At 36.9% G+C, this 24,088-nt stretch overlaps 2 protein-coding genes across 8 annotated transcripts in view; both read left to right on the top strand.

The window, feature by feature from the left end:
- The first annotated feature begins 37 nt into the window (after nt 1-37).
- RWDD2B (RWD domain containing 2B) lies at nt 38-5,757 on the top strand. Of its 7 annotated transcripts, none has more exons than XM_081327422.1 (6): nt 38-55; nt 935-1,052; nt 2,814-3,042; nt 3,121-3,188; nt 3,920-4,282; nt 5,398-5,757. In XM_081327422.1, exons 3-6 carry the CDS (start codon nt 2,836-2,838, stop codon nt 5,630-5,632), a joined length of 873 nt encoding a protein of 290 aa, XP_081183548.1. In that variant the 5' UTR covers nt 38-55; nt 935-1,052; nt 2,814-2,835; the 3' UTR covers nt 5,633-5,757. The 7 variants fall into 7 exon arrangements, with proteins under 7 accessions (XP_081183548.1, XP_081183546.1, XP_081183551.1 ...); XM_081327420.1 differs by lacking the exon at nt 38-55 and adding an exon at nt 73-219; XM_081327421.1 differs by lacking the exon at nt 38-55 and adding an exon at nt 394-576.
- Nucleotides 5,758-10,318: 4,561 nt separating this feature from the next.
- Nucleotides 10,319-24,088, top strand: part of LTN1 (listerin E3 ubiquitin protein ligase 1) — a 34,240-nt gene continuing 20,470 nt past the window's right edge. The window contains exons 1-10 of the mRNA XM_081327616.1: nt 10,319-10,539; nt 12,819-13,022; nt 15,190-15,288; nt 15,597-15,827; nt 16,712-16,764; nt 17,416-17,596; nt 18,618-18,791; nt 21,172-21,362; nt 21,788-21,935; nt 22,737-23,495. Coding sequence (XP_081183742.1) covers nt 10,498-10,539; nt 12,819-13,022; nt 15,190-15,288; nt 15,597-15,827; nt 16,712-16,764; nt 17,416-17,596; nt 18,618-18,791; nt 21,172-21,362; nt 21,788-21,935; nt 22,737-23,495 — 2,082 coding nt within the window. The 5' untranslated portion in view covers nt 10,319-10,497. The remainder of the gene's footprint in view (nt 10,540-12,818; nt 13,023-15,189; nt 15,289-15,596; nt 15,828-16,711; nt 16,765-17,415; nt 17,597-18,617; nt 18,792-21,171; nt 21,363-21,787; nt 21,936-22,736; nt 23,496-24,088) is intronic.

The following is a 24,088-nucleotide window of genomic DNA, read 5'->3' as shown; positions in this document are numbered from 1 at the left end:
TTGCTCCGGAGAGGCTCTTTTATTCAGCAGAAACTTCCGGTCCGTTGGCTGTTGGGTAAGAAATCCCTACGAAAACGTAAGGCGAGGCGGCGGTGGCGGAAGTCTGTGGTCGTCTACGGAGAGTCGTCGTTCTATAGCGGATGACGCGCGCGCGCAAGCAAAAAATGGGGACAACGCAACCACAAGCAGGATTTTAGCGCAGCGGCTCGCGATTGAGCGGTAGCGTGTGGCGTTCTTCGTTTTCCAGTAGAAGCAAAATAGGCACCCCCCCACCCCCGTCTTTTAATACAGCGTTTTCCAACCTTAGGAACTTGAAGATGCGTGGACTTCAACTCCCAGAATTCCCCAGCCAGCATAGCTGGCTGGGGAATTCTGGGAGTTGAAGTCCACGCATCTTCAAGTTCCTAAGGTTGGGAAACGCTGTTTTAATACAACGGAGGAAATCTGAAACCAGATTAGTCACATTTCATTTAAACTGGGATTTCTGTATTTTTAGAAAAGCAGTGTGTGTCCCCCATGCAAACTAACAGACGCAATGGTTGGCAAGCAATTTTGTGTTACATTTGGGCTCTGAAGGTAGAAGTTGATGTTTTTTTTAATGTAGGAATTTGGCTGGCAATCCAAATCGGGCTGATTCTCATTCCAGCTGTCGATATTAGCAATTACTTGATTACAAGAGCTTCATCGTCAGGCTTACTGTACTGTATTTAGGAAACAAGCTCTGAATTGACTTTGGCAGGATGTTCTGGTACTTGTTAATATGTAAAATAATTTTAAAAAGATTTAAACGTTAACTTGTAAAAATACCTTCACTTGAATTTAAGTGTTAAGAAAAAGAAAAGTTAATATCTACGGTATTAACAGTACTCTTACTGCTTTCTTGATCAACTTACATACTGAATCACAGTTCTGCTGTGCTTCTCTGTTGATATAGGAAAGGGAAGAAATATATTTTGACCAAGTTGTTTCCAATATTATGATTTCACATTTTATCTGTGACCAGTTCTGAAGAGAGAAAGTCCAACCATCAGGAGAGCATGTGTTCATATTTGGTAATATTTGTCTATATCAATCATTCTTCACATTTTTTTCTTCCTCCACTGTTAGATGTAGTATGGAAACAGGTCAACTTGCAAAGCATACTTAAATATTTATGAGTAGTGAACAATGTGTAATATCTCAGTCATGTATTCTAAGCAGTAATTGAACCCCAGAATGAGATTGTACATCCTGATATGGAACTTAATATGGCTAAAAACAAATGGATTTGTTTCTAGATATACAGTACATGTAACAACAGTTCTATTTCCTTTTGGGAAAAGCAATTTTATTTTAATAAACATTACAACATTAAGTTAAAACAGTAAGCTAAAGAAATTAAGACAAAAGATACAAATAAAACAGCAATAAAGTAACAGTTCGGTGGTTCAACACTAATCACTATACCTCTGTTTACCTTTGTAGTAGAATGCTACATATTTTTTCCCTAAAGTCATTGCTGGTTACTCTTTATTATCACAATTCCCTAGAGTGAATGTGCAATTACTTGTTTGGTCTAATAGTTAAGGCACCAGGCAAGAAACCGTGACACTGAGTTCTAGTCTCACTTTAAGCATGAAAACCAGCTGAGTGACTTTGGGCCAGTCACTCTTTGTCAGTGCAACCTACCACTCAGAATTATTGTTGGAAAAATAGGAGGAAGGAGTGTGAGTTATATTCACTGCCTTGAATTATTTCTAAAAATAATAAAGGTGGGATAAAATAAACACAAATTATAATTTTAAAATACTTACAATATTCATTTACCATATAATGACAGCAGCTATTGTTTTGAACATAAATTCTAGCCCTTTCTAATTCTATTTCCTTACTTCTTTACATTCAATTCTCCACAACAATATCAGGACTTCTGTAATGTTCTTGTCTACTGTTTTCACAGTTGTATAGCATATCCATTTTTTCTTTATTTATTAATTTTCTTGACTACTTACTTTTCCTGGGTCTCAATTTTTAATATTGCCAGCTTCTCATCAGGTGATCTGATAGATATTGCCTTCTGGTACCCATCATGGTTTTGGTCAATTAGGGCTTCAGCATAATGTTTTTCAATAAGAAAGAGAAAATGTAGGTTTGGTTACCAACCTTAGTTGTATCTGTGCCACACATAGCATTCCCTGGTAATGTTAAGGACAATAGCAATAGCACTTAGACTTACATACCGCTTTACAGTGCTTTACAGCCCTCTATAAGCAGTTTACAGAGTCAGGATATTGCCCCCAACAATCTGAGTCCTCGTTTTACTGACCTCAGAAGGATGGAAGGCTGAGTCAACCTTGAGCTGGTGCGACTTGAATTGCTGCCAGCCGGCAGTCAGCAGAGGTAGCCTGCAGTACTCCAGTCTAACCACTGCACTACCATGACTCTTATGCTCATTAGTTTAATACATTTTGGGCAGAGTGATCCAAATATAGGAAAAGCCCAAACAAGCAGGCTCACTTTTCTTTGCAAGAAGGGAACCCTAATCTAGAGGCTATCTTGAAAGCCAACATACTGTTGCTCTCCACCAGTTACAGGTGTGCACATTCAGAACTTGTTTTATACAACGAATTACATTCTGACATTGCAGAAATAGGAAAGCTAAATGTTCATTATTAAGAATACTCTCATCTTCAAAATAATTGTTTGCTAATAGATTGTGGCATTATCTTGAAGCTATATAATTATACCATTTAGGAACTGAAGATGTTTGACTCTTTAGTTGTTTTTAAGAATTTAAAAATGTACCCAATAATATTTTCTCAATTTCTTTATAGGAATTACATTAATAAACCAAAAATGAGCAATTTGGAAGAAGCTGAACTACAACTTTCTGAATTAGATTTACTTTTTAGTATGTTTCCTAATGAAGGTGATTTTAAGGTGACTGATCAGTTGGCTTTAGCAGAACTGAAAGATTATGTTGGAAAATGTACTTTAGAAGTGCCATCTTCGAAAATACAATTCATTTTATATTTAAATGTAGAAACTCCTGGTGAAAATAAGGTAATGCACGCTTATGTAAAAAAAAAGTTCACAAATTGATTGCTAGTAGAATTTTAACTTTAAAAAACTTCTTTCTAGGTACCACTTTCTTTGTGCTGTGCTTTCCCATTAAAATATCCAACTATTCTTCCAGAAATCACCATAAGGTACATATTAATACATACAGGATAAGTAGGCTGAAAGATGAAATGCAGTATAACTGATAGGAAGCTATAATTCTCATATTGGTAAATAGAGTGATCTTAGTTACGTAATAAAATGTCAAGAAGAGAAATATACTGAAAAGTTCATATGATTTGAATAGTATGATATAAATCTAATGGATTTTCTGGAATTGTAATTCTTAATAAAAAAATTGAAATTCATATATTTAATTAATTTGGTTTTATTAGTAAATATATATCACTTGGATCCTTGCAATCTTCAGGACCATTTTCTTCAGCCTACATTACATTATCTATTCAGGAAAGGTTGCATTGGGAACTCACAAATATTATGAGATATGCCCCAGTTGTATCTTGACCTATTTTGGACCTTTCTGAACTGAGCCATATTTTCACTATGGCTTTTGACATTTTATATATTTCTTCCTGCTGTCTGAAGTATAGTGAAATATAGTTAGTTAAGTTTTTGCATGCATTTGAGTTTCAGTTGGCAAAGTGCCTTTTAATTAGAGGGCATCTGTGAGCAATTAGATAATTCTTTACTCTTTGGACATAATATCTTTTGCTGCATTTGTTACAATTAAATGAATGCATCCAACCTGTTAACTTTCAACATAAAAACAGTTAAGTATAATTGAGAATCAAATCTTGCTTTATATCAAAACTGTGTTTTTTTATTTTACTTTATACTCGAAATGATGCACTTTTTTAAGATCTCCATTGTTAAGTCGATCACAGCAAGTTCAGATGAATGCAGATCTCATTACTTACTTGAAGAAACATTGTGCTGGTGATGTTTGCATATTAAATGCAAGAGAATGGGTTAAAGACCATGCTGCCATGTATATCAACAAAGGACCCTTGCCATCTACTGTTGAGAAATCAGATATTCAGAAATCAGAATGTATTCTCACTAGACTCTGGATTTACAGTCATCATATTTATAACAAACAGAAGAGAAAAAGTATAATTGAATGGTCTAAGGAACTCTCTCTTTCTGGATTCAGCATGCCTGGAAAACCAGGCATCATTTGCGTAGAAGGTCCACAAAAGATGTGTGAAGAATTTTGGGCAAGGTAACAGTTCCTTGTTCTCTAACAAAGGCATGGGTTTTTATTTTGGGTTGATTGACTCAGAAACAATATCTTATATTCATTTGCATTGGAGAGAGGATTCTGTTTAGGAGGGTGAAACATTTCCATACCAAGATAAGAAATTGGATTGGAAAGATCTTTTTCTGTTCAAATTAATGGAGATACCATATTTTTCCGTGTATGAGACGCTATTTTTTCCTGCAAACACCCTGTTCGAAAATCAGGTGCGTCTTATACAAGTGCAGCATCTTATACATGAAAAAATAATGGTAACCTCCGCAGCCCAAGGCACGCCTGTGTGGGTTCTTTACATGCCGCTGCCATGCCGCCTGGTGCAGGAGGATATCGCTGGCCCGAGATGCCGCCTGGATGGGGAGAAAGCCGGCCCAAGATGCTGCTTGGTGCTGGAGGATCGCGCTGCCCCAAGGATGCTGCTGGTCCCACTGAAGCTGCCTTCTATGACCCAATTTTCACCGGCGCAGCTCGGGCTGAAGCCGCAAGAGGCCCTGGGAAGCTGCCTCAGTACAGTGATTGACAGCCGAGGGGATGAGCGGGACTAAGCCCGCAGAGCGCCATCTGATTGGAGGAAGTTGCCTCCCTTGTGTGATGGCATGGCCACTTGTTTTACTGCCACTAAAGATGTGGTTTGTTTAGTATTTAAAATGATTTCTGAATTTTTGTTTAGAAAATTGGGGGCTGTCTTATACAAGCGTGCATCTGATAGACGGAAAAATACGGTATTTCCTTTTTTATTTATCATTCAATTTGTAAGTTGCCTAACTCAAGGCAGTTATAATAATACAGAATACAAAAGTAACAGTAAACATAACATTAATTCTAAAATTCTTGGATGCTTTTCCAAAAGCGTGGATATTGGGGATTAGAAAACAGTTATTAAGGAGTGCATTTCTCAGCCTGGGAGTGGAAGAGACATATTTCCTTGTGTAGATAAAGCTTATGACAGTGGGAATAATAGTTTCTCCTATGAATTTTTTTATCACAGTTAACATCTATTGGTTTCAATGGGAAATCATTACTAGTAAGTGTAACCTATACTTCCTGTGTTTCAATAATTTATAATATTCTCATTGTGTTAGGATAAGAAGATTATCATGGCAGCGAATTTTAATCCGTCATAGAGAAGACATTTCCATAGAAGGGACTGAAGCCGAAATGGAGAAGGAAAAGAAGTTTTTGACTTTTGAAGAAAAAATATTTGATGCACATGGTGCTAGAGGGAATCACATGGATTTGGGACAATTGTATCATTTTTTAATTGACAAGAGATGTGGTGAAATATTTCAACTGTATTTTGGAGTTGAAGGACAATAGGTTAAGATGGGAAAAGCATTAAGGATCTAAAGGATGTAGGTTTTCTTTTTATTTTAATGAAAGAATAGAATTCTAAAATTTGTATTATTTTATACTTGAAAAATAAATCAATGGAATTAAAACTGGATGCCAGAAAATGTTATTTGCTTTGGTAATTTAAGCACAGCAAAGTTTCTGGATATATAAACAATACCTCATTACTGTTTCTACTTCAGAAATAGCAACGTTCTGTGCTTATATTACTCAGGGATAGAAGAAATGGTTATGTACTGTATCTGACCTTTGTATTTATTATGTTACCTGCTTCTCATCTTATAGGCCCCCAGTAAAATTAAGCCTTTTGCTAATTTCATATTAAAATATTTAGTCCTTTTATAGTAGTATATGGATATATAGTTCAGTTTCTTCAGAAATGGCAAACAGCATCATAGCATTTGATATCGATAATTTTGGTACTCGATCTAGAAAAGTCTTTAATTCCAGACCTTCAAATATATACTCATGTATATGGAATTTTTATTTTACTGTATATTGGACAATCTGGGATGCAATAGCTCTGTTCTGTCCCAGCCTACATGAGTCCTTGTTAACTCACAAGGACAAACCCCTCTTCCAACAAGTAGGCTGGAAACGCAGGAAAAACAAACCCCTTTTAATATTACAGATTTTACAGATCTGCAAAATGTCCCAGAAACAAAGGCAAACAAAACACGATTCAAATGGAGAATTGTTCACAGGCAAGGCAATCAGAACATGATCCCATGAAACTTTAGTGCTTTGCAAATGGTTGCCTTCAGCAACCAGCACTGCCCACACCTTCCCTTTTTATTATGCAGCCCCAAGACATGGCTTCTCAATGCTTTCTCCTTTGCCCTTGGAGTCACCCCATTGCCTCTCTCTGTCCTGCTCTTGTTGCCTGTCGGTGTTTGCGAGCGTCTATGATGTCTTCCAGGTGTGAATCCTCAGAGTCTGACTCAGGTTCCCAGCACAGCTGGGTCTCAGCCTGAGCACAAGTGGAAGGGCTAGGCTCTTCATCAGATTGTAAGTCCTGGAGCTCATCAGAGCCTTCCTCCGACTGATGGCTCTCCAGGCCCCTCCTCCTCCTCCTCCTCTGATTCCCCAGACTCAACTGCCGGGTCCACTGGCTGGCACGGAATCACAAAAGGCTCAGTGGTTAGAGATGCTGAGCTTGTCAACTGAAAAGCTGACAGTTTGGATTCAAGACCTGAGTGCTGCTTGATGGAATGAGCTCTAATTACTTGCCCCAGTTCCTGCCAACCTAGCAGTCTGAAGGTATGCAAATGTACTATTTTAGTGGGAAGGCAACAGTGTTTCATGATCCTTGGCATAATAGTCATGCTGGTCACATGATCATAGAAGTGTCTTCCAATAACTGCCTCCCATGGCTGAAAAATGGAGATGAGCACTGCCCCCTAGAGGTGGATACTAGTGGACAGGGAAAGTGTCCCAAGTACTGTACAAGATTAATAGCAAAAAGGGGGAGTAGCAAAATAGAATTTTCTCATTCAATGGACCATTAGTCAAACATGTGAGAACTCATCTTGTGGTTAGTTAAGACTATTGTACTGTAATTAGGCTGCTAAAATCCTGACTAGAAATGGTAGCATAGCTTTTTTTAAAAAAATCCAATAGTGGTCATCAGGATGTACATAAGACAGCCTTGTTTGTGATTCAGGGTCTGGTGAGGTCCAGATAAATTCAGTAACCTGTGGTTAAGTTATCCTGACAACTTGTTGAATTTAGCTTTATGGCAAAATATATAAATATATGTTTGGTGTATTAAATAAACTTGGATTTGGAATTTGTAATTCATAAAATTAATAAGATATTATATACGTGCCTTACTGTACATCTAAAGTAAAGGTTAATGGAATGTTTTCAGTCCACTTTCACCCTTGTTTTTTATCATCTGTGTGGAACCCTTGGGTTATGGAATTGAACAACATAAGGAGATCTACAGAGTAGATTCTTTATTTCTAAACCTCAGATTACTACTATCCCAGTGGTGATGTAAAACATAGATCACTTTATTAAAATAGCAGGATACTATATTAACTGGTCCAAATTGGAATTGATGCCTATTGATGAAAATTTGGTTTCCCAGCTATTTAAGGAACATCAATTCCATATTTGTTTGATACTGTTAAATATCTGGATATGTGTTTACCAAAAAATATAATTCACTTAGTAGCAGGTAATATAAATGAAATATAGAGGTTTCTTCAGATATTGACTTCCCTTTTGGGGAAAGGTGAACACTCTCAAAATGCATATTATTCCCCAATTCATTTATATTTTGAGAGGAATTCCTGTTTTTATATCTGGAAAATACTTTCAAAAATTAAATTCTTTGTTTATAGCAAATTTGGTTCGATTGACAGTATTGGGATACAAATGCATCAAAATTTTCTGGAACCAGTTACATCAGTTGAAAATTTACCTTTTAATGTCTAATAAAGATTCAAACCTTTGGATCAGGAGTCCCTGCCCTCAGTCGTTCAATACACTGGTCATCTCATATCTGACTACTGCAAGGTGCTCTATATGGGGCTACCCTTGAAGAGCATCTAGAAGCTACAACTGTTGCAGAATGTGGCAGCATGGGCAGCCTTTGGGCCCCTAGAATGGCCCATGTTACACCGTAGTTTGTGAGCTGCACTTTCTGGTAGTTTGCTTCTGTGTTTAATTCATGATGCCTGTATATTACCCATAAAGCCCTGCATGGCATGGGCCCAGGTTACCTGAAGAACCCTCTCATCCCAATGGGACAGGCTCATCCCATCTGTGCCAGCAGAGCAGGAATGCTGTAGATCCCATCATTAAAGGAATTTCAGCTGGTGTCCAAGAGAAGAGCCTCCTCTGCCATGGCTCCTGTCCTTTGGGACATCTTGCCCATCTGGGGTGAGACCTCTCTCACATTCCTGATCTTCCATAAAGGCCTGAAAAACCTGGCTCTGCCAGTTGAGTTAGGAGCCCAACGGGAGCTGTCATGCTGGAGGTGGTTGATGGACTAATAGCAGATCCCATCTTACCCCATCCAGTCCTTGTTCCCTCCCTCCCCATCTTTTTACTATAATTTACAATTATCTATCTGTCTGTCTGTCTGTCTATCTTATCTATCTATCAAATAAGTAATGGCAATATTTACAGTTACTACATTTGTTAACATTGTTTGGACAGCAGCATTCTCAATTTCTGAGACATCTGAGATGCCAGACTGTTAAATTCTTTGATAAAGTCTTTGTAACTAAAAAAACTGCCTTTAATTTCTATAGATATTTATCAATAAATCAGTTTGATATGGAGATGCTGAGAAATGAATGAATTATAGATTTCTATATTGCCTAGACAATATAGGAGAGTGCTATAACAAGTCAATGGAACTCCAAGTACAACTTATAAAAATTATTAGAATTTATTCAACACTGTTACATTTACATAAAAAGGCTTATCAAAACCAATTACACTGGAGATATAGTAAGAATGTTTCCCTATACAATGTTTTACCCTTAATAAATTTTGGGAGAAAGTATTGGATTATATAATTGTGCAACAAAATCCAGTATTTTCACATAATATTCTTTTATACTACATACCTAGTACTTGGAATTTGACAACCTGATAATGTAAGTTCTCCTTGACCTTATGGCCAAAAAACCCTGAGAGTGAAGACCTGATGGCAGTTGCCATTTTTTTTTAAAAAAATTAATCCTCTTTGACAATGTATTTTTATCCCTGTGGGGTTTTTTTTGAGGGGGGGAGAGTTGTTGCTTCTGTCATAGTTAAAAATATTAAATGAATAAAAAGTTATCTTAAATAAACCTAGGCAAATACCAATGTTTCGGCTGCAGCTTTTTTTTTAATCTGTAGAGAATCATGGATTTACCCACTTGAAGAACGCCTTTTGAGCTTTCTTATAAAAAGAGCACAAATTCTGTTGTTAACACAACATACATATTGCTAAGCACATTGGTTTGTGCTTAAATTGTAAGCCGCCCTGAGTCTTCGGAGAAGGGCGGGATATAAATGGGATTAAAATAAAAAATAAAAAAATACTGTGTGACCACCAAATACAGGAACAGCCACCCTCAGTGTAAAACGTAATTGGTACCGATTGGTGGTGCATAAGCGCAATCACTCAGAAACGGGGGGGGGGAGGAGAAGGGAGGACAAGCAAAACAAGAGCTGGCACAAAATCATCATCATGTTAAAAGTGGCAACTTATTAATTAATAACTTTTGTGAATCTTCTGCAGAATTGACTTGGGAGCCCGGTGTGTGGTGTAGTTGGTTCACATGGCGTAGTAAGATGGAGGGTTTGTTGTCACTGTGTGTTGGGGGTGGGGGTGGGAGCACAAAGGGAGGCTCAGCTAATCTCAATGTACATATAGTTGTACTTTGACAATAAAGGTTCATTTCATTTCGAATAATTAAGAAAGCATCTTGCAAGTATAAACGTAAAAACGTTTCGCTTGGACATCTTTCAGTAAATTCAGTGACTAGTTGGCTGGCTCAGGAATTCTGGGAGTTGAAGTCCACGAGTCATAAAAGAGCCAAGGTTGCCTACCCCTGGTTCATCAACAACAACCCTCGCGCGAGTTCGCCCCGCCCCGAACCACGCGCCATATACTCTTTGCATCCTTCCCTAGGCTGAGGGAGGCGTACTAAAGGGGAGGAGCCTACGGCCTTTGGCGTCCCTTCCGCCATTACCTTTACTTCCTTTTAACCCGGAAACAGTCTTTCTACCCCCCCCCCTTTCCTGTACGTTGGAGCAACTCTATTCCCTGTCCTCTGTTTTCCCTTCCCTTTTTTCCCTCGGTTTCAGACGGCGTTGCAGGCGCTAACATGGGAGGCAAGAACAAGCAGCGAACTAAGGGCAACGTACGGGTAAGGGAGTTGATGCCGCTGGGAGGGAATTCAGTATTTCTGGAGAGAGGCCAGGTCCGGTTGTCGTTTCATCGCTTTCGAACTTTAAAGGAGAGGCATGGAGGACAGCTTTGCCTACCTTTTGGCTAAATAAATAAACAGCTTATTCCGCACCAGTATCTAGATACTAGTTTTAAAAATGTTGCTTTAATTGCCACTGGCAAGGAGGTGGTGTTAGTGACTACTCTAACGAGACTTCGCGGGACCCTCGTTACAACCTGCTTCCTGTAGGGCGAGTCTCCTTTGAAGGAATACAAATGTGTGCCTAAACTTTCAAGAGGGGAAAAGAACCAGTATGCCTCGGAACTGTTTGAAATGTCAAAAAACGAGTTCAGTTACAAATTATTCCCATATGGTGTTGGCTTTCTTGGTTGTGGACAGTGTCATGTGCACATTTTTAATGCTGTAATCATTACCCCTTTGTGTTAGTTTCAAATAGTTGGGGTTACAACCTTGTAGTTTGTGAATCTTGCTGTCTCTGGAATGTCTTAATATCATGTCTGAAAATTGTGAAGATAACCTTGTTATTTTTTCTCCTATGAGCACACTGGCCCATATTAAAAATGAAATTCTGTTGCCTGCTCTCAAAAAAGTATATATCTACCCATACACATATGTACCACACATATACACATGCCATATATATATATACATAATACACACACACACACACATGTACATTTAGTAGTTATCTTCTCAAAACCTGAGGCACTCTTACTGATTACATGTTTTCAGTGGCAGATACTGTGAATATACCGGGTCTTCTGCTTGTTTGTTTTCTGTAAAATTACATCCTAAATATTTAAGAATGAAAACCCCATAGCATTGTGAAGGCCATCAAGAGATTAGCAGTTCCCATCCTTTTCTATACCCCACACCTCTAGAATGCTTCTGATATATTCTCACACCCCTTACAAAAATATGCTATATACACTATCATTTTGAAACTTTCTAAACCCAGGTTCTCGCACCCCCAGTGGGTGCAAGCACCCGTGATTGGGAACTCCTGCTGTACAGTAACATTTGTTCAAATATGTTTTTTGGAATTCATTCTAAGTGCAGAACTCAAGTTAAATAAAAGTGATGAAAATAGGGAAAAAGTGGTATGTGAAGATAGGAAGAAGAAATGATGGTTAGGAATTAGAATATCAATTTATAGTGTATTTAACTAATGAGAAGTTCATTTGGAAAACCAGCCAATTCTGATATGTAGTTAACTTTTTAAATATAGCAGTTTCTTTGGGAATCACGTATGTACAATTGCCTTCAGAAGTATGGGAGTTGACAGCATGGGAAAATTTGGTGACAGCGTATTAGTAATAGTTCAGATGTGAAATTCTCACCAGATGTTAAGTTGTCTTATATTTTGTCAGTGAGTAATGAGCTTTCTTAATAAACAAATAATCTGCTGTAACTTAATTTACAAATTGTCCAATTACTATTTTTAACTTTATTGTAACTTTATTGTAAATTAATATTTTTTTAATATTTTGTAAGGTTTAGGTTTTTTTTTCTTGGAAATGTAAAACAGTATTATTTGCTTTAACAATGTAAGGAAGAAATCAAGAAGCAAACCATAAAGTTAACAATTATATATATATATGCCACCTTGAGTTTATAAAAATAATAAAGGTGGTATATAAAAAACTAAAATAAAAATTGCAGCTTCAGACTATGACAATGATTCCCAAGGAGGTTTGTTTAGGATTTTGTTTGTTTTGTTTGTTTAGGAGTACCTTAGGGAACATCTGCTGCCGGCATCAAGCTCCCTGCGCCCTGTGCGTTCCCACAGAGAGGGCCTCCTCAGGGTGCCACCGATCAGAGAATGTCGATTGGTGGTCCCCAGGGGGAGATCCTTCTCTGTGGGCGCTCCGGAGCTGTGGAATCAGCTACCGGTAGAGCTCCGGATGGCGCCCGATCTTCGCTCCTTTCGTCGCGATCTCAAGACGTTTCTGTTTGTACAAGCCGGCCTAGCCTGATGGGGATTGGTGGGGTTTTTTATTTTTGGTGTCTTAATTTTATCTTGGGGTTTTAGAATTGTATTCCAATTGTTTTAACTTGGGCAATCATTTAATCTCTTTTTAATGTTTGTATTTAGTATTTTATTCTGCCCTGTGAACCGCCCTGAGTCCTCAGGGAGAAGGGCGGTATATAAATATTAAATTAAATTAAATTAAATTAAATTTTACAATAATTCTCAAACAGCAGTTCTTTCTTCTTTTTCTCTCTTTCAAATATAGCCTTCTAGCAGTGGAAGAACAGCTGAACTTTTAGCTAAAGAACAAGGAACTGTTCCTGGATTTGTTGGCTTTGGCACCTCTTCAAGTGACCTGGGATACATTCCTGCAATTCAGGGAGCTGAAGAAATAGATACCCTTATAGATGCTGATTTTCGTATGGTGCTAAGAAAACTTTCCAAAAGAGATGTCACAACCAAGTTAAAAGTAGGCTTGTGATATTATATTTAGAGGGTCATTATGTATTTATTTAAAGGATTAGTTGTTGCTGTAACATAATTTTGGTGGGGTTTTTTTTGTTTTTTCCTAACATTTTCCTGCAAGTGCGGAGTCTCTTTTTTCATATCAATTGAGTGTTGATCCATTGGTTGCATCAGGAATTGACCAACTGGCTTACCACCTGAGCCTGACGTGGACTGAGTGAGAGTTACTGGCTCAAAGGCATCCAGCCAATTTTTAAGGCTAAGGTGGGGCTAGAATTCACAGTGTCCTGGTCTCCTGGTGTTTAACCACTAGACCAGGGGTGTCAAACTTGATTTCATTGAAGGCTGCATCAGCATTATGGTTGTCCTTGGTGGGGCTGGGGGGGCGTGCCCATCTGGGTGGTTGTAGCCGACTGGTGAGCATGGCTGGGATGGGTGTGGCCACCTCAACGTCTCTCACAATGGGGAGTGCCTGTGGGGGCTGGGCAGGGTTGGGGGAATCCAGGAGTGTCTGGCGGATGGGGTGGTGGGGGGAGGCTCGTCCGGTGAGGTGAGGTGGGGGTGCCGGTGAGGCGAGGCAGGTTGGCTGCTGCCAGACATCATCGCCCCCCGTGCACAGAGGGCGGCGAGCGTGCAGGGACTAATGGTGTCTGTCAGCAGCCATAGCTGGCACACTCTCGAGCTCTGCAGCCTGCTGCCACTACTGGGCTGGCTCTCCAAGGAGCAAGCACTATAGCAGCACCATCAGCAGCAGGCAGAGTGGGGGGATGGGGAGGCATGTTTTGTGGACCTCCAGACGCGCCTACTCTGTCCCATCTGTTTTTGCTTGTGGTTGGAGAGCAGTTTGCCCCTGGTCACTTCCTTCACCCCCTCGTAGGTCTTGCCCTTGGCCCATGCATGGAGCATGTTCCTCTTGCGCATCCGATGCACCTCGGTTCCACTGCAGGCTGCTGCCACCAAGGCCGCCCACAGCTTGCGCAGGTCCATTAAGTTGCAGCCGCCTGGAGCTGCAGGCCCACACAGCACGAAGGACGTGAAGCAGCTGGCTACGAAGCCTGAGTAGACGTGGTAGAGAACGCCCAGGCCCAGCAGGCAAAAGTTGGATCCCCATTGGTGCCATGGCCAGGCCTACCAGGATCATGGGCCTCCCCTCCATCTCTAGCCAAACATGGTCCAATCCTGGGCCTTGTGTTTGACAAGTCTGCACTAGACCAAACTGGCTCTCAACTATAACATTTTTGATTTTATAATTTATTTGTAATTTGTTTTTTTAAAATAATTTTATAATTTATATAAAATGTAACAATAAAATATCAAAAAACAAAAGCAGAAAATTAACAAAAGCATACATTGCATATAAAAATAATTCACCCACCGTTTTAAACACACTTGATTGTTCTACTCTTCCATTACATCAATAGAAAGCAGTTGACAAACAAAGTGAATATTTAGCAATATTTCATGTTTTTAAACCTGGATTAAGTAACCTTTTTTGCTCTCTCCCATGTTAATTTATAACTCCTCATTTATCACTTATAGTGAAAAGTCCCAAATTTTAGATAGAAAATTCAATACTGCGTTATATTTTTACAACATTTTTGTCATTCCATTTTAATAAACTTATGGATATTAAATCATGACAATGGGGCAAGGAGCTTCCTATTAGAATTTAAATGATTAATTTAAAAAGTTATAAAATTATTGTATAAACTCAAGTAAAAGTTGACATAGAAAATGCACAGTGTGTTATGTTTATTAAGTCAACATACATTGACAGACATCAACATATATTGAAAAATTCTTTATACTATTTATATAGCTGCTCATTTCACATAGTGACATTCTGCAGAGTAAGAAATCGTGTTTGGGGAGGGTCAGTTGGAGCCTGGAGATGGTTGTATTGGATGCCTTAGAAGAAAGTGGCTGAGGTACCAGGTTTTTCTTTCTTTAATTTTAAAGCCTCTGAGAGTTTTGTTTCTTAAAATTCATGGCCATAGAAGTCTAGTAAACAAATAGATTTTTTTAAAAAAAAATCAATACTGTCTTGTACACACAGTATCCATTGGTAAACATTAGCTTTTTTAAAATCACCACCACAATAGAAAACATAATACTGGATAATCATCAGCTTTGTTTTTTTTTAAAAAAAACCAACTTATTTTTAATTTTAGGCTATGCAAGAATTTGGGGTAATGTGCAAAGAAAGAGAGACAGAGATTGTCAAAGGAGTTCTACCTTACTGGCCTAGAATCTATTGCAAAATTTCTCTTGTAAGTACTGAAATTTATATTTATGCTTTTAATTAGCTGCAGTAGTGGTCGGAGATAAAGTCAAAGTTCTGTTGTACCTCTTGGAAGGTCGATTTGTTCTGCAGAAAGCTTAGAATGAGATACACCAGTGGTAGTGCTGTAGTGTGGGGTGGAAAGCCATATAGAAAATCAGGGATTAATGTATGTATATTTTTAGCTGTAAGATATGACTCAGTAAAATTTGCTTTAGAGAAATAGGTAATCTGAAATTGTTCATATGTATAGTGAAATTATATCATTATTTTTGTACTTGTCAATGTTTATGATAGGACCACGATCGCCGAGTCCGGGAAGCAACACAGCAAGCTTTTGAACAGCTTATTCTGAAAGTCAGAAAACATTTAGCTCCTCATTTAAAAAACATTATGGGATATTGGCTTATAGCTCAGTGTGATATTTACTCTCCAGCAGCATCAGCAGCAAAAGAGGCATTCGAAAAGGCCTTTCCACCAAGCAAACAATCTGAAGCCTTAGTGTTTTGTAAAGATGAAATTTTAAATGTAAGTTTTCAAGTTTGTATGCTTTTTAATTTTTGTTAACTATATAATTAAAAATTAACAGAAAAGGATATACTGGGGCTTCTTAAAGAAGTCCAATGGAAACAGTTTTTTGCTTTTACACTACAGTCACTGCCACTTTTTAAAATGATGATGTTTTGCAGTTTCAAGTCGGCCATGTGGCCTGGGACTTCCTGGATGAGTTTGTCGGTTTTTTGGCACAGTTCTGCCATTATCTTCTTTCTACCTGGGTACCTGGCTCAAAGGTACCCAGTTGGTTTCACGCTTGAGGCAGAACTGCCACTCAGTCTCCCAGTTTGTAGCCTGAGCCGTAAACTACTACTCTAAATACTAATTAAATCACAATAAATAAATAAAATGATAAATGTATCCACCTAATTAACTTTATCTGAGATCACAATAACTTATTGAACATAATGTTGGTAATTCTTATTACAATTCACATATACAATTAAAGAAAACTGTTCTTTCTAAATTATTTTGAATTTATATTATGTGAAACTGAAATTTAGAAATAATGTTTTCTTATATATTCATATATATTACATATGTGTGTGTGTGTGTGTATATGTGTGTGTGAGAGAGAGAGACAGAGAGAGAGAGAGAGAGAGAGAGAGAGAGAGATATTTCCCACTGTTCATTTATTTGGCTTTTTTGTCTAGGTGGAATGCTTTAGACATAATCATTAGATAATCTTTTTAAACAGAATAAATATGCAAAGTTACACTTCGATTCATACCATAATAATTTTAAATTAAATGAAATGTACATTTAACATTGTAATATTGCATTATTGTACTTTTAAAAAACTTATCTATAAATTGAGTATTTTTCCATTTAAGGATACCTGACTGTTTTTTGTCCAGGTACTACAAGATCATCTTTTGAAAGAAACTCCTGATACACTAAGTGATCCACAGTATGTATAGTATATTTTTATTTCTTTGGAAAAATAAATTTAGTTTTAAAAGTATTGAAAAAGATGTTTCTTGAAATAAAAGATGTTCAGCCTCTACCGTGTCAGGTGACGTGAAATATATTCTCCCAGTTAGGTTTTCTCTTTGGAGACCTCCTCTAGTCATTCCCATATCTGCATAGTTTCTGTGCAGAGAAACCTCTGGCCATTGGTACTGCTGGTCAGAGCTTCAGTTGTGTTAAGATGAAGGTTGTTGCCTTTTCACGATGAGAACTGTTGTTTCTGCATAGCAAAAAAACCCTTGTTAACAAAGAAGTCAGGTGACTCACCTATTTTGTTTTCTCCGAATGTGCAGATTTTCTAAATGTGTTAATAAGAAATGATATACATTAGGGAACTCCAGTTGCCATTGACGTGCACTCAGTTCTATGACTTTTAAGGAATTAAACCTGAAAAAACAGGGAAATTTTGGGAGTGACTTGCTTCCTATTATTTGCAGTAATAGTAGATCTATGCAGTTGCTGCATTCATGCAGTTAAAATTCTGGTTTTCAGGATATGGGTGTGTTGTCTTTAATGGGATTTAAAATCAGATATGAAAAAAATATAGTAAATTTTGTATTTGTAAACCATGCTCTTGTGTTTTTTTATGCAGAGCAGTTCCAGAAGAAGAAAGAGAAGCCAAATTTCATCGAATTATAACTTCTTCTTTGTTATCTTTAAAGAAATTGCTTTGTATGATGCCCAATAATGAGATTAAATCTTTGGAGGAGAGGCTTAAGACACTGCTCTCTCAAAACAAATTTTGGAAATATGGGAAACATAACATAGCACAGGTATCTTTATCGTTATTCTGAAACACAACAAAGATAAAATAAGAATTTTATAAATCGTAGGCATTAAGATTGCTTTTTGTTTTCATCACAAGGCGTATTTTTTCATATTTACTGGATTTATCTGAAAAAAATTCTTGGAAAAATCCCATTAAAATAACATCTAGCATTATTACTATTTTTGAGCTGGCAATATTGTTTAAAATCCTTTAAAAATGATGGTGAAGATTATGTTCCAATTTCCTTATGACTGAGTAGTACCTTATATCCCAACTTCTTAAATGTTAGTCCTGGATAAGAACTATTTCTGTGAAGAAGTTTTAAAGCATTAGTTCAAAAGAAATTACAGCTATTTGAATTATTAAAATAGTTCCATATTTTTCTACTAGATGCTCTCTTGTGTTTTAAAATGTAAGCTTCATTTATTTTAAATCATGAAATTTGGGGAGGTGGGGGGGTAGTCCTGCAGGGAGAGCGCAGGTTCCAGAGATTTGGTTCTTAAGTGAAGTGGTTGCTAAGTTAAAATTAAGTGATTGCAAACGCTCATGATTTTACTTCAGCTTGCCTTTGCTTTACAATGTCAGAAGATATAATGGCATGTGGCACTGACTTTGGGAGACAAGGCAAAGGGAACAATCAGATAAAAGGCAGTTTAGCCCACAGCAGGAATATGGGCAGGGTAAGCAGCTCACAAGACACCTTTCCTAGTTTCTTTGGTTATAAAGGATGAGGGAGAGATGTCAATTTGTCGGACTTGCAAGATTTTGTTAATGTAATTTTCACTGTAAGGTTGAATTAGCTCATCTAGCTATATTTCCTGCCTGGTCTGCTTTGCAGGCTGACGGAAAGATATAATCCCAAACAATTGGGTGAACCCAAACAACAGGGAAGGTTTTTCATAAACCTTTTCAGCATTGCCGTAACTTTGAATGGTGGCTTAATAGGACCATCATTAACCGAGGTCTACTTATAGTCTAAGCATGTCAACATGAACATATTCAGGTTTCCTCTTGTTCTATTTTAGGTTCGTTCTGCTTTCTTTGAGGTGATTACTACCTTTTGTCAGTACATTCCTGAGTCCATGAATGCAGAAGCATCAAGAGTTTGTCCAGCCGTTCTCCTTAGCATTGATGATAGTGATGCTATTGTATGCCTTGCTCTTTGGGAAGCTGTACTTCATGTTCTTACTACTATTGAGGTAATTCTGGAAGTCATTATGTTTTTACATCATTATACATGAAGCCATTACTTAACTCATGGGCATCTTTCAGATTATATATCTTTATCATTTTTTTATTTTATTTAAACCATTAACCATTATTTAAACCATTAAAATGGTTTAAATTGCCGGCGGACGACACCCAGGGATAGGGCCTTCTCAGTGGGGGTGCCTGCCCTTTGGAACCAGCTGCCAGTGGAGCTGAGGACTGCCCCTGACCTCCGTTCATTCCGCCGGGACCTGAAGACCTGGCTCTTCGAGCTCTCTGGCCCAGGCTGAGGATTAATTTTATTTTAACTGGGGTTTTTACTTATACAGGGCTAAATTTAATTTTTTTAAAACTTGGTTTTTTAACTTTTGTATTTTGGTTTTTAATTACCCTGTAAACCGCCCTGAGTCCTCCGGGAAAGGGCGGTATATAAATGTAATATATATATATATAAATAAATAAATAATAAATAAATAAATAAATAAAAAAATAAATAAAAAAATACAAACCAAAAAATACAAAAAACAAAATTAGAAAAAAATACACAAAAATATATTAAAAACCCCACATACACTTAAATTGTCTCCGGAATTGAATACTGATAAATATACTTCAAAGATAATAACTCCTCCCCCCTTGCGAAGCAGGCAACCCACAATTTATAAGTTTCTACCACTCTGTTTACCCAACCCAATTATCCTGACATCTATCGACTATATGGAAACATAATTAACAGGTAAAACCAAGAGCTAAATTAAACTTCAAAACCCTCTGTTAGCAGTCTATTTAAGGTATTCCACTCACAGAGAGTCCATAATGGCTTCAGGTCTACCGTAAGTCATCACAACCATTGTCTCTGGTCCATTCAGGATCAAATATCCTCAATTGGTTATTAAAAATAAGGCTTATCCTTAAGATATTAAGTGGGATCTTTCCTAACAGTTGGATTTTATTCCCTAAAGTCTTTGTTGTATATATCTCCATAGCATTTGTTGTATCAAAATGTCTCCTGTAAATTGTAACATAACATCTCTTACATGTTTTCTGACTGGGTATAATAACTCCATTCCCCAATCTCCTTTGATCTTGAAAAACATCACTAGTCATTTCTATCAACTTTGAGTCTTTAAAATTCATATCTTTCTCCGAGTTCTCTAATCAACTTGTATTTTCCAAGTCAATCTCATCTTTCAGGTATGCCAGCAGCAAATTACACTTTTAATACATCTAGTTGTAAATCTTGTTGTAGTGCTGTTACTTGCATCTGGTTACCGTCTTCAAGTTGATTTAAAATCATTGTTACTGTATCAAGCTTTTTATCCAAAATTTCAACTTAAAAAGTATTCTGTTTTTCCAACTTTCCCAATAAGCTTTGTCTTAATATATTGCCTGCATTTTTACTATAGTTTTATGTATATAGTCCAAAATACTTCAGTAGTTAAACTTTTACAGTCGGAACTTTTATAGTTGTAAACAGCTCCTCTCAAAGACATGAAAAGCACCATAGCAAATTAGCCTCAAAAACATTGAGAAGAAATTTCCCAACCCCCCAAAAAAAGATTTCCATTCAAAATTTTAAAAAACTAAGACCAGAGGGGTTTTTTTATTTTATAAAATACAAAATTCCTATAGTGAAAGTTCAGTCCAAATGTAAATCAAATCAAATCTCTTTCACTACCCAAAATTTGCCCGTGTCTTCCATGTGGAAGAAGTGGAAGTTATTTATGGCAGCCAATAAAACAATAAAAAAGAACTTTAAAAAAATCACTTTAAGATTCAGCAGGGGGTTAAATTAGATCAGCATTCAACCAGTCGATCAACATTTGAAAATAAAAAAAGAAAAAATATTGAAACATGCTGTTAAAAACCTGGTGTTCTTAAAATAGCAGGCAGCTGGAAGGAAAAATGGAAACACAATTCTCTGACATCTCCCACTGAGAATTTCTAGCTTCTAGGTCCTCTTCTCAGGTTCACAGTTGACCAAGGTCATCTTGAGTAATTCCTAGTACCTCCCATTTAAATCAGGAAGCCTACTGCCAAAGAGCCACCTGAAATTTTTTTTTTGAGACTGTTTAATAAATAAGCATAACTCAATTGGATTTTGTTTTTATCTAATGCAGCCAACATATTTGATATTTCACTAATAATTTGGTAGAAGATTTAAATGGGTAGGCTTTATCTTTCATATCAGCACTTTAATTTTTCCCCTTCTGAATCAGTACATAATATTTGAATTAGTTATGGATACCTTAACGTCTCTGTCTCCAGATAATTTATTTAATATCAAGTCAAGGAACTAGGATGCTTCATTTTCAGTATCAAGAAACAAAGTATTCTGTAATTTACTGCTTCACATTTATTGCTCTGTAGGATTGTTGGAGCCACGTGAATGCAAAAAAAGGAGTTCTACCAAAATTATGGACAGTGCTTCGAGAAGGAGGAAGGGGACTTGCTACTATTATATATCCTAATATCTTGCCATTTATTAGCAAGGTGCCTCATAATGTTGCAGATCCAAAGCTGAACTATTCAACAACATTCTTCACTTCTATAATTAACGGGTATGATAATTAGCTCATGCTTTTTTAATCAAATAATGTTTGTGTTTTATGTTTTAAGTGTGTGTGCATGTGTAGATAATATTTTATGTTTTATTTAAAGATGAATAGGAAATAGTTGAATTTGAAAACTGCAATCACTAGGTCTTCTGAGAATTGTAATGAAACTTAAAGTAGTATTTCGATGATGAAAGTTTGTAAGCTTTCCTCTGCGTAGCATTTTTTTGTTTTATGTTTTTAAATTTTAAGTTTCTGGTGCTAATTTTTCAGTTGCTGTTGCTAAAAACACCATATGAATCCAATTATTGATTATAGCATTTTTTAATCCGATGTGAATGTGAAAATTAACTTTAATTGATTGATTGATTGATTCCTGCTTTCGTTATTTTTACAAATAACTCAAGCCGGTGTTCATTCTGTTTCCTTAGGCTGTTCACTGAAAGAGCGATGGTTTGTCGTTCAGAATCTTCAGCCATCATATCAACTTTTATGGAGTGTTTACAGTTTACAGTCCTACAGAATATTGGGGAAGAAGAAGAACAAGTTAAAATACAAGAAATGCTTATAAATATCCAGGTATGTTATCATGGCAAAAATAAAATATTGGATTATCTTTAGAGGTTTTAACTGATTTTTATATTAATACTAGGTGAGTTTAATTTGCACCAGTGGTTTGAACAGTTTCCAGTTGAAATATGCTCTTCTGAAGCAACAAAAATGTTATCTGAAAATACATGTTTGTCATAAAATTTGCTTCTGTTTGCTCCTCCTATAAACATTTCCCCTTTACACAGCAATGAGACTTCTATTTTCTCTAATTATATTATTGCTGGTTTGTACACAGCATCGACCTGGACACAAGTAGTCCTCAACTTAACAATCATTCGTTTAGTGACCATTTGAAGTTACAATGGCCCTGAAAAAGTGACTTATGACCATTTTTCCCATGTTCACATGATCAAAATTGGGATGCTTGGCAATTGGTATATATTTATGACAGTTGCAATGTCCCAGGGTCATGTAATCTCCTTTTGTTACCTTCTGACAAGCAAAATCAATGGGGAAGCAAGATTCACTTAATAACCATTTTAATAACTTAGCAATTGCAGTGATTCACTTAACAACTGTGGCAAGAAAAGTCGTAAACTAGGAAAAAGTTCATTTAACAACAGAAATTTGGGACTCAAGTGTGGTTGTAAGTTGAGAACTACCTTCACATACCTATTCCCTCTGTCTCACTTCTGCTCATGAAATGAATCCACATGGGCTTGTAAAAAATAACTAAAAATTAAAAAAATGCTGCTTTGGTTGAAACAGTTTTCGCAAAAGGTATTAGTTCAAGTTGGGATTAAAATACATTTGTTTTTTTCTTTGCAGTTAATTCCTCTCATTGATACAGTAATTAAAGAGCCCAAGTTACAAAATGGACCTTTGTTTTATGAACTTGCAGACATGCTGAATGTTTGGAAAACAAAAGCAGAAATAACTGATGATGATAGAACAACCCTCACTTTTCAGAGAATGTTATCTAACTTTTGGGATGGCCTTTCAAATATATGTGTGGGACATGTTGCTGTAATGGACGCAGATGAGAAATCGCTGGCTGCCATGTCTTCTTTGTTGCAAATTCTGCAGAACCCAGAAAACAAGATGAAAAAAAATAGAAAAAAAGTTGTAAATGTAAGATTTGCAGAAGACAGAAAAGCTGAAATTAACACCGAACATGAGAATTTTGTTGACATGAGAACTAGCAATGAATCCAGTAATGTTATTCATGAAATTCATGGGAAACATATTTTTCCTCTACAGAATGAATCTTTAGAAGCTTTAGTTTGTAAACTTGCAGTACTAAGTATAGGGTATACCAGTCAACAGACATCTGACCAACACTTAAAGTTCCTCTCTGCTCTGCTCAGCAACTTTGCTTCTCGTAAAGTTTTTCAGGTGCTTGTAGAAGAAAGAAACGATGTTCAATATGAAAATCCATCTATTCAGTTTCTGCATGAAAAGTTAATTGTTTGGCTGAAAGAAGATTGGAGAAAAGAGACAGACTTCTTGGTTGATATTTTATATAGCATTCTCCATTGCTGCAGCAGTCCCATAGAGAGGGAAAATATTCTCAATGATTTAACAAAGGTACAGTTTTCTTATTCAGTAAATTGATTTCATTCACTTTGTTTTAATACATTCTGTTAGACTAATTAGAATTTGCAGTACTAACATTTGTACTTGCATCTTGGTAGCTATGGCTTACCAAATAACATGCATAAATTTCTTAATATTTAGAATTGGAATTGCATTAAGGTAGTTATAAAAGTACTTTTAATTATCCTTTAAAAGCATCTGTTTTTTATCTGTTACTGATTTTTCTTATTTATCCATTTCATGGTACAGTTTACAATGAGTTTTCAGGCCAACACTGTAAAATAATATCATAAAGTATAGCACAAAATCAGCTGCTGCTTCATACTATCTTCCTAATCAGGGAAGCTGTAAATTGATTAGTATTGAAGTCCCACTGAAATCAGTTTTATATATCAAACTAAATGTATTTCCTAGGTTTTGGAAGGTCAATTAAGAGAGAGGCAACATCTGTCTTCTGAGACATAGTTTCACCCTCTAGGTCACAGGTCGGCAACCCGCGACTCCGGAGCCGCATGCGGCTCTTTGAGCCGTCTCCTGCGGCTCCCAGTCGCCCGGTGCGCGCGCACCTCTTTGAATGGGCAGTG

Source organism: Vipera berus (assembly GCF_964194415.1).
Source record: "Vipera berus genome assembly, chromosome: 4".
Classification (NCBI taxonomy): domain Eukaryota; kingdom Metazoa; phylum Chordata; class Lepidosauria; order Squamata; family Viperidae; genus Vipera; species Vipera berus.
The sequence above is the reverse complement of the archived record's forward strand: the minus strand, read 5'-3'. Positions and strand labels throughout refer to the sequence as shown.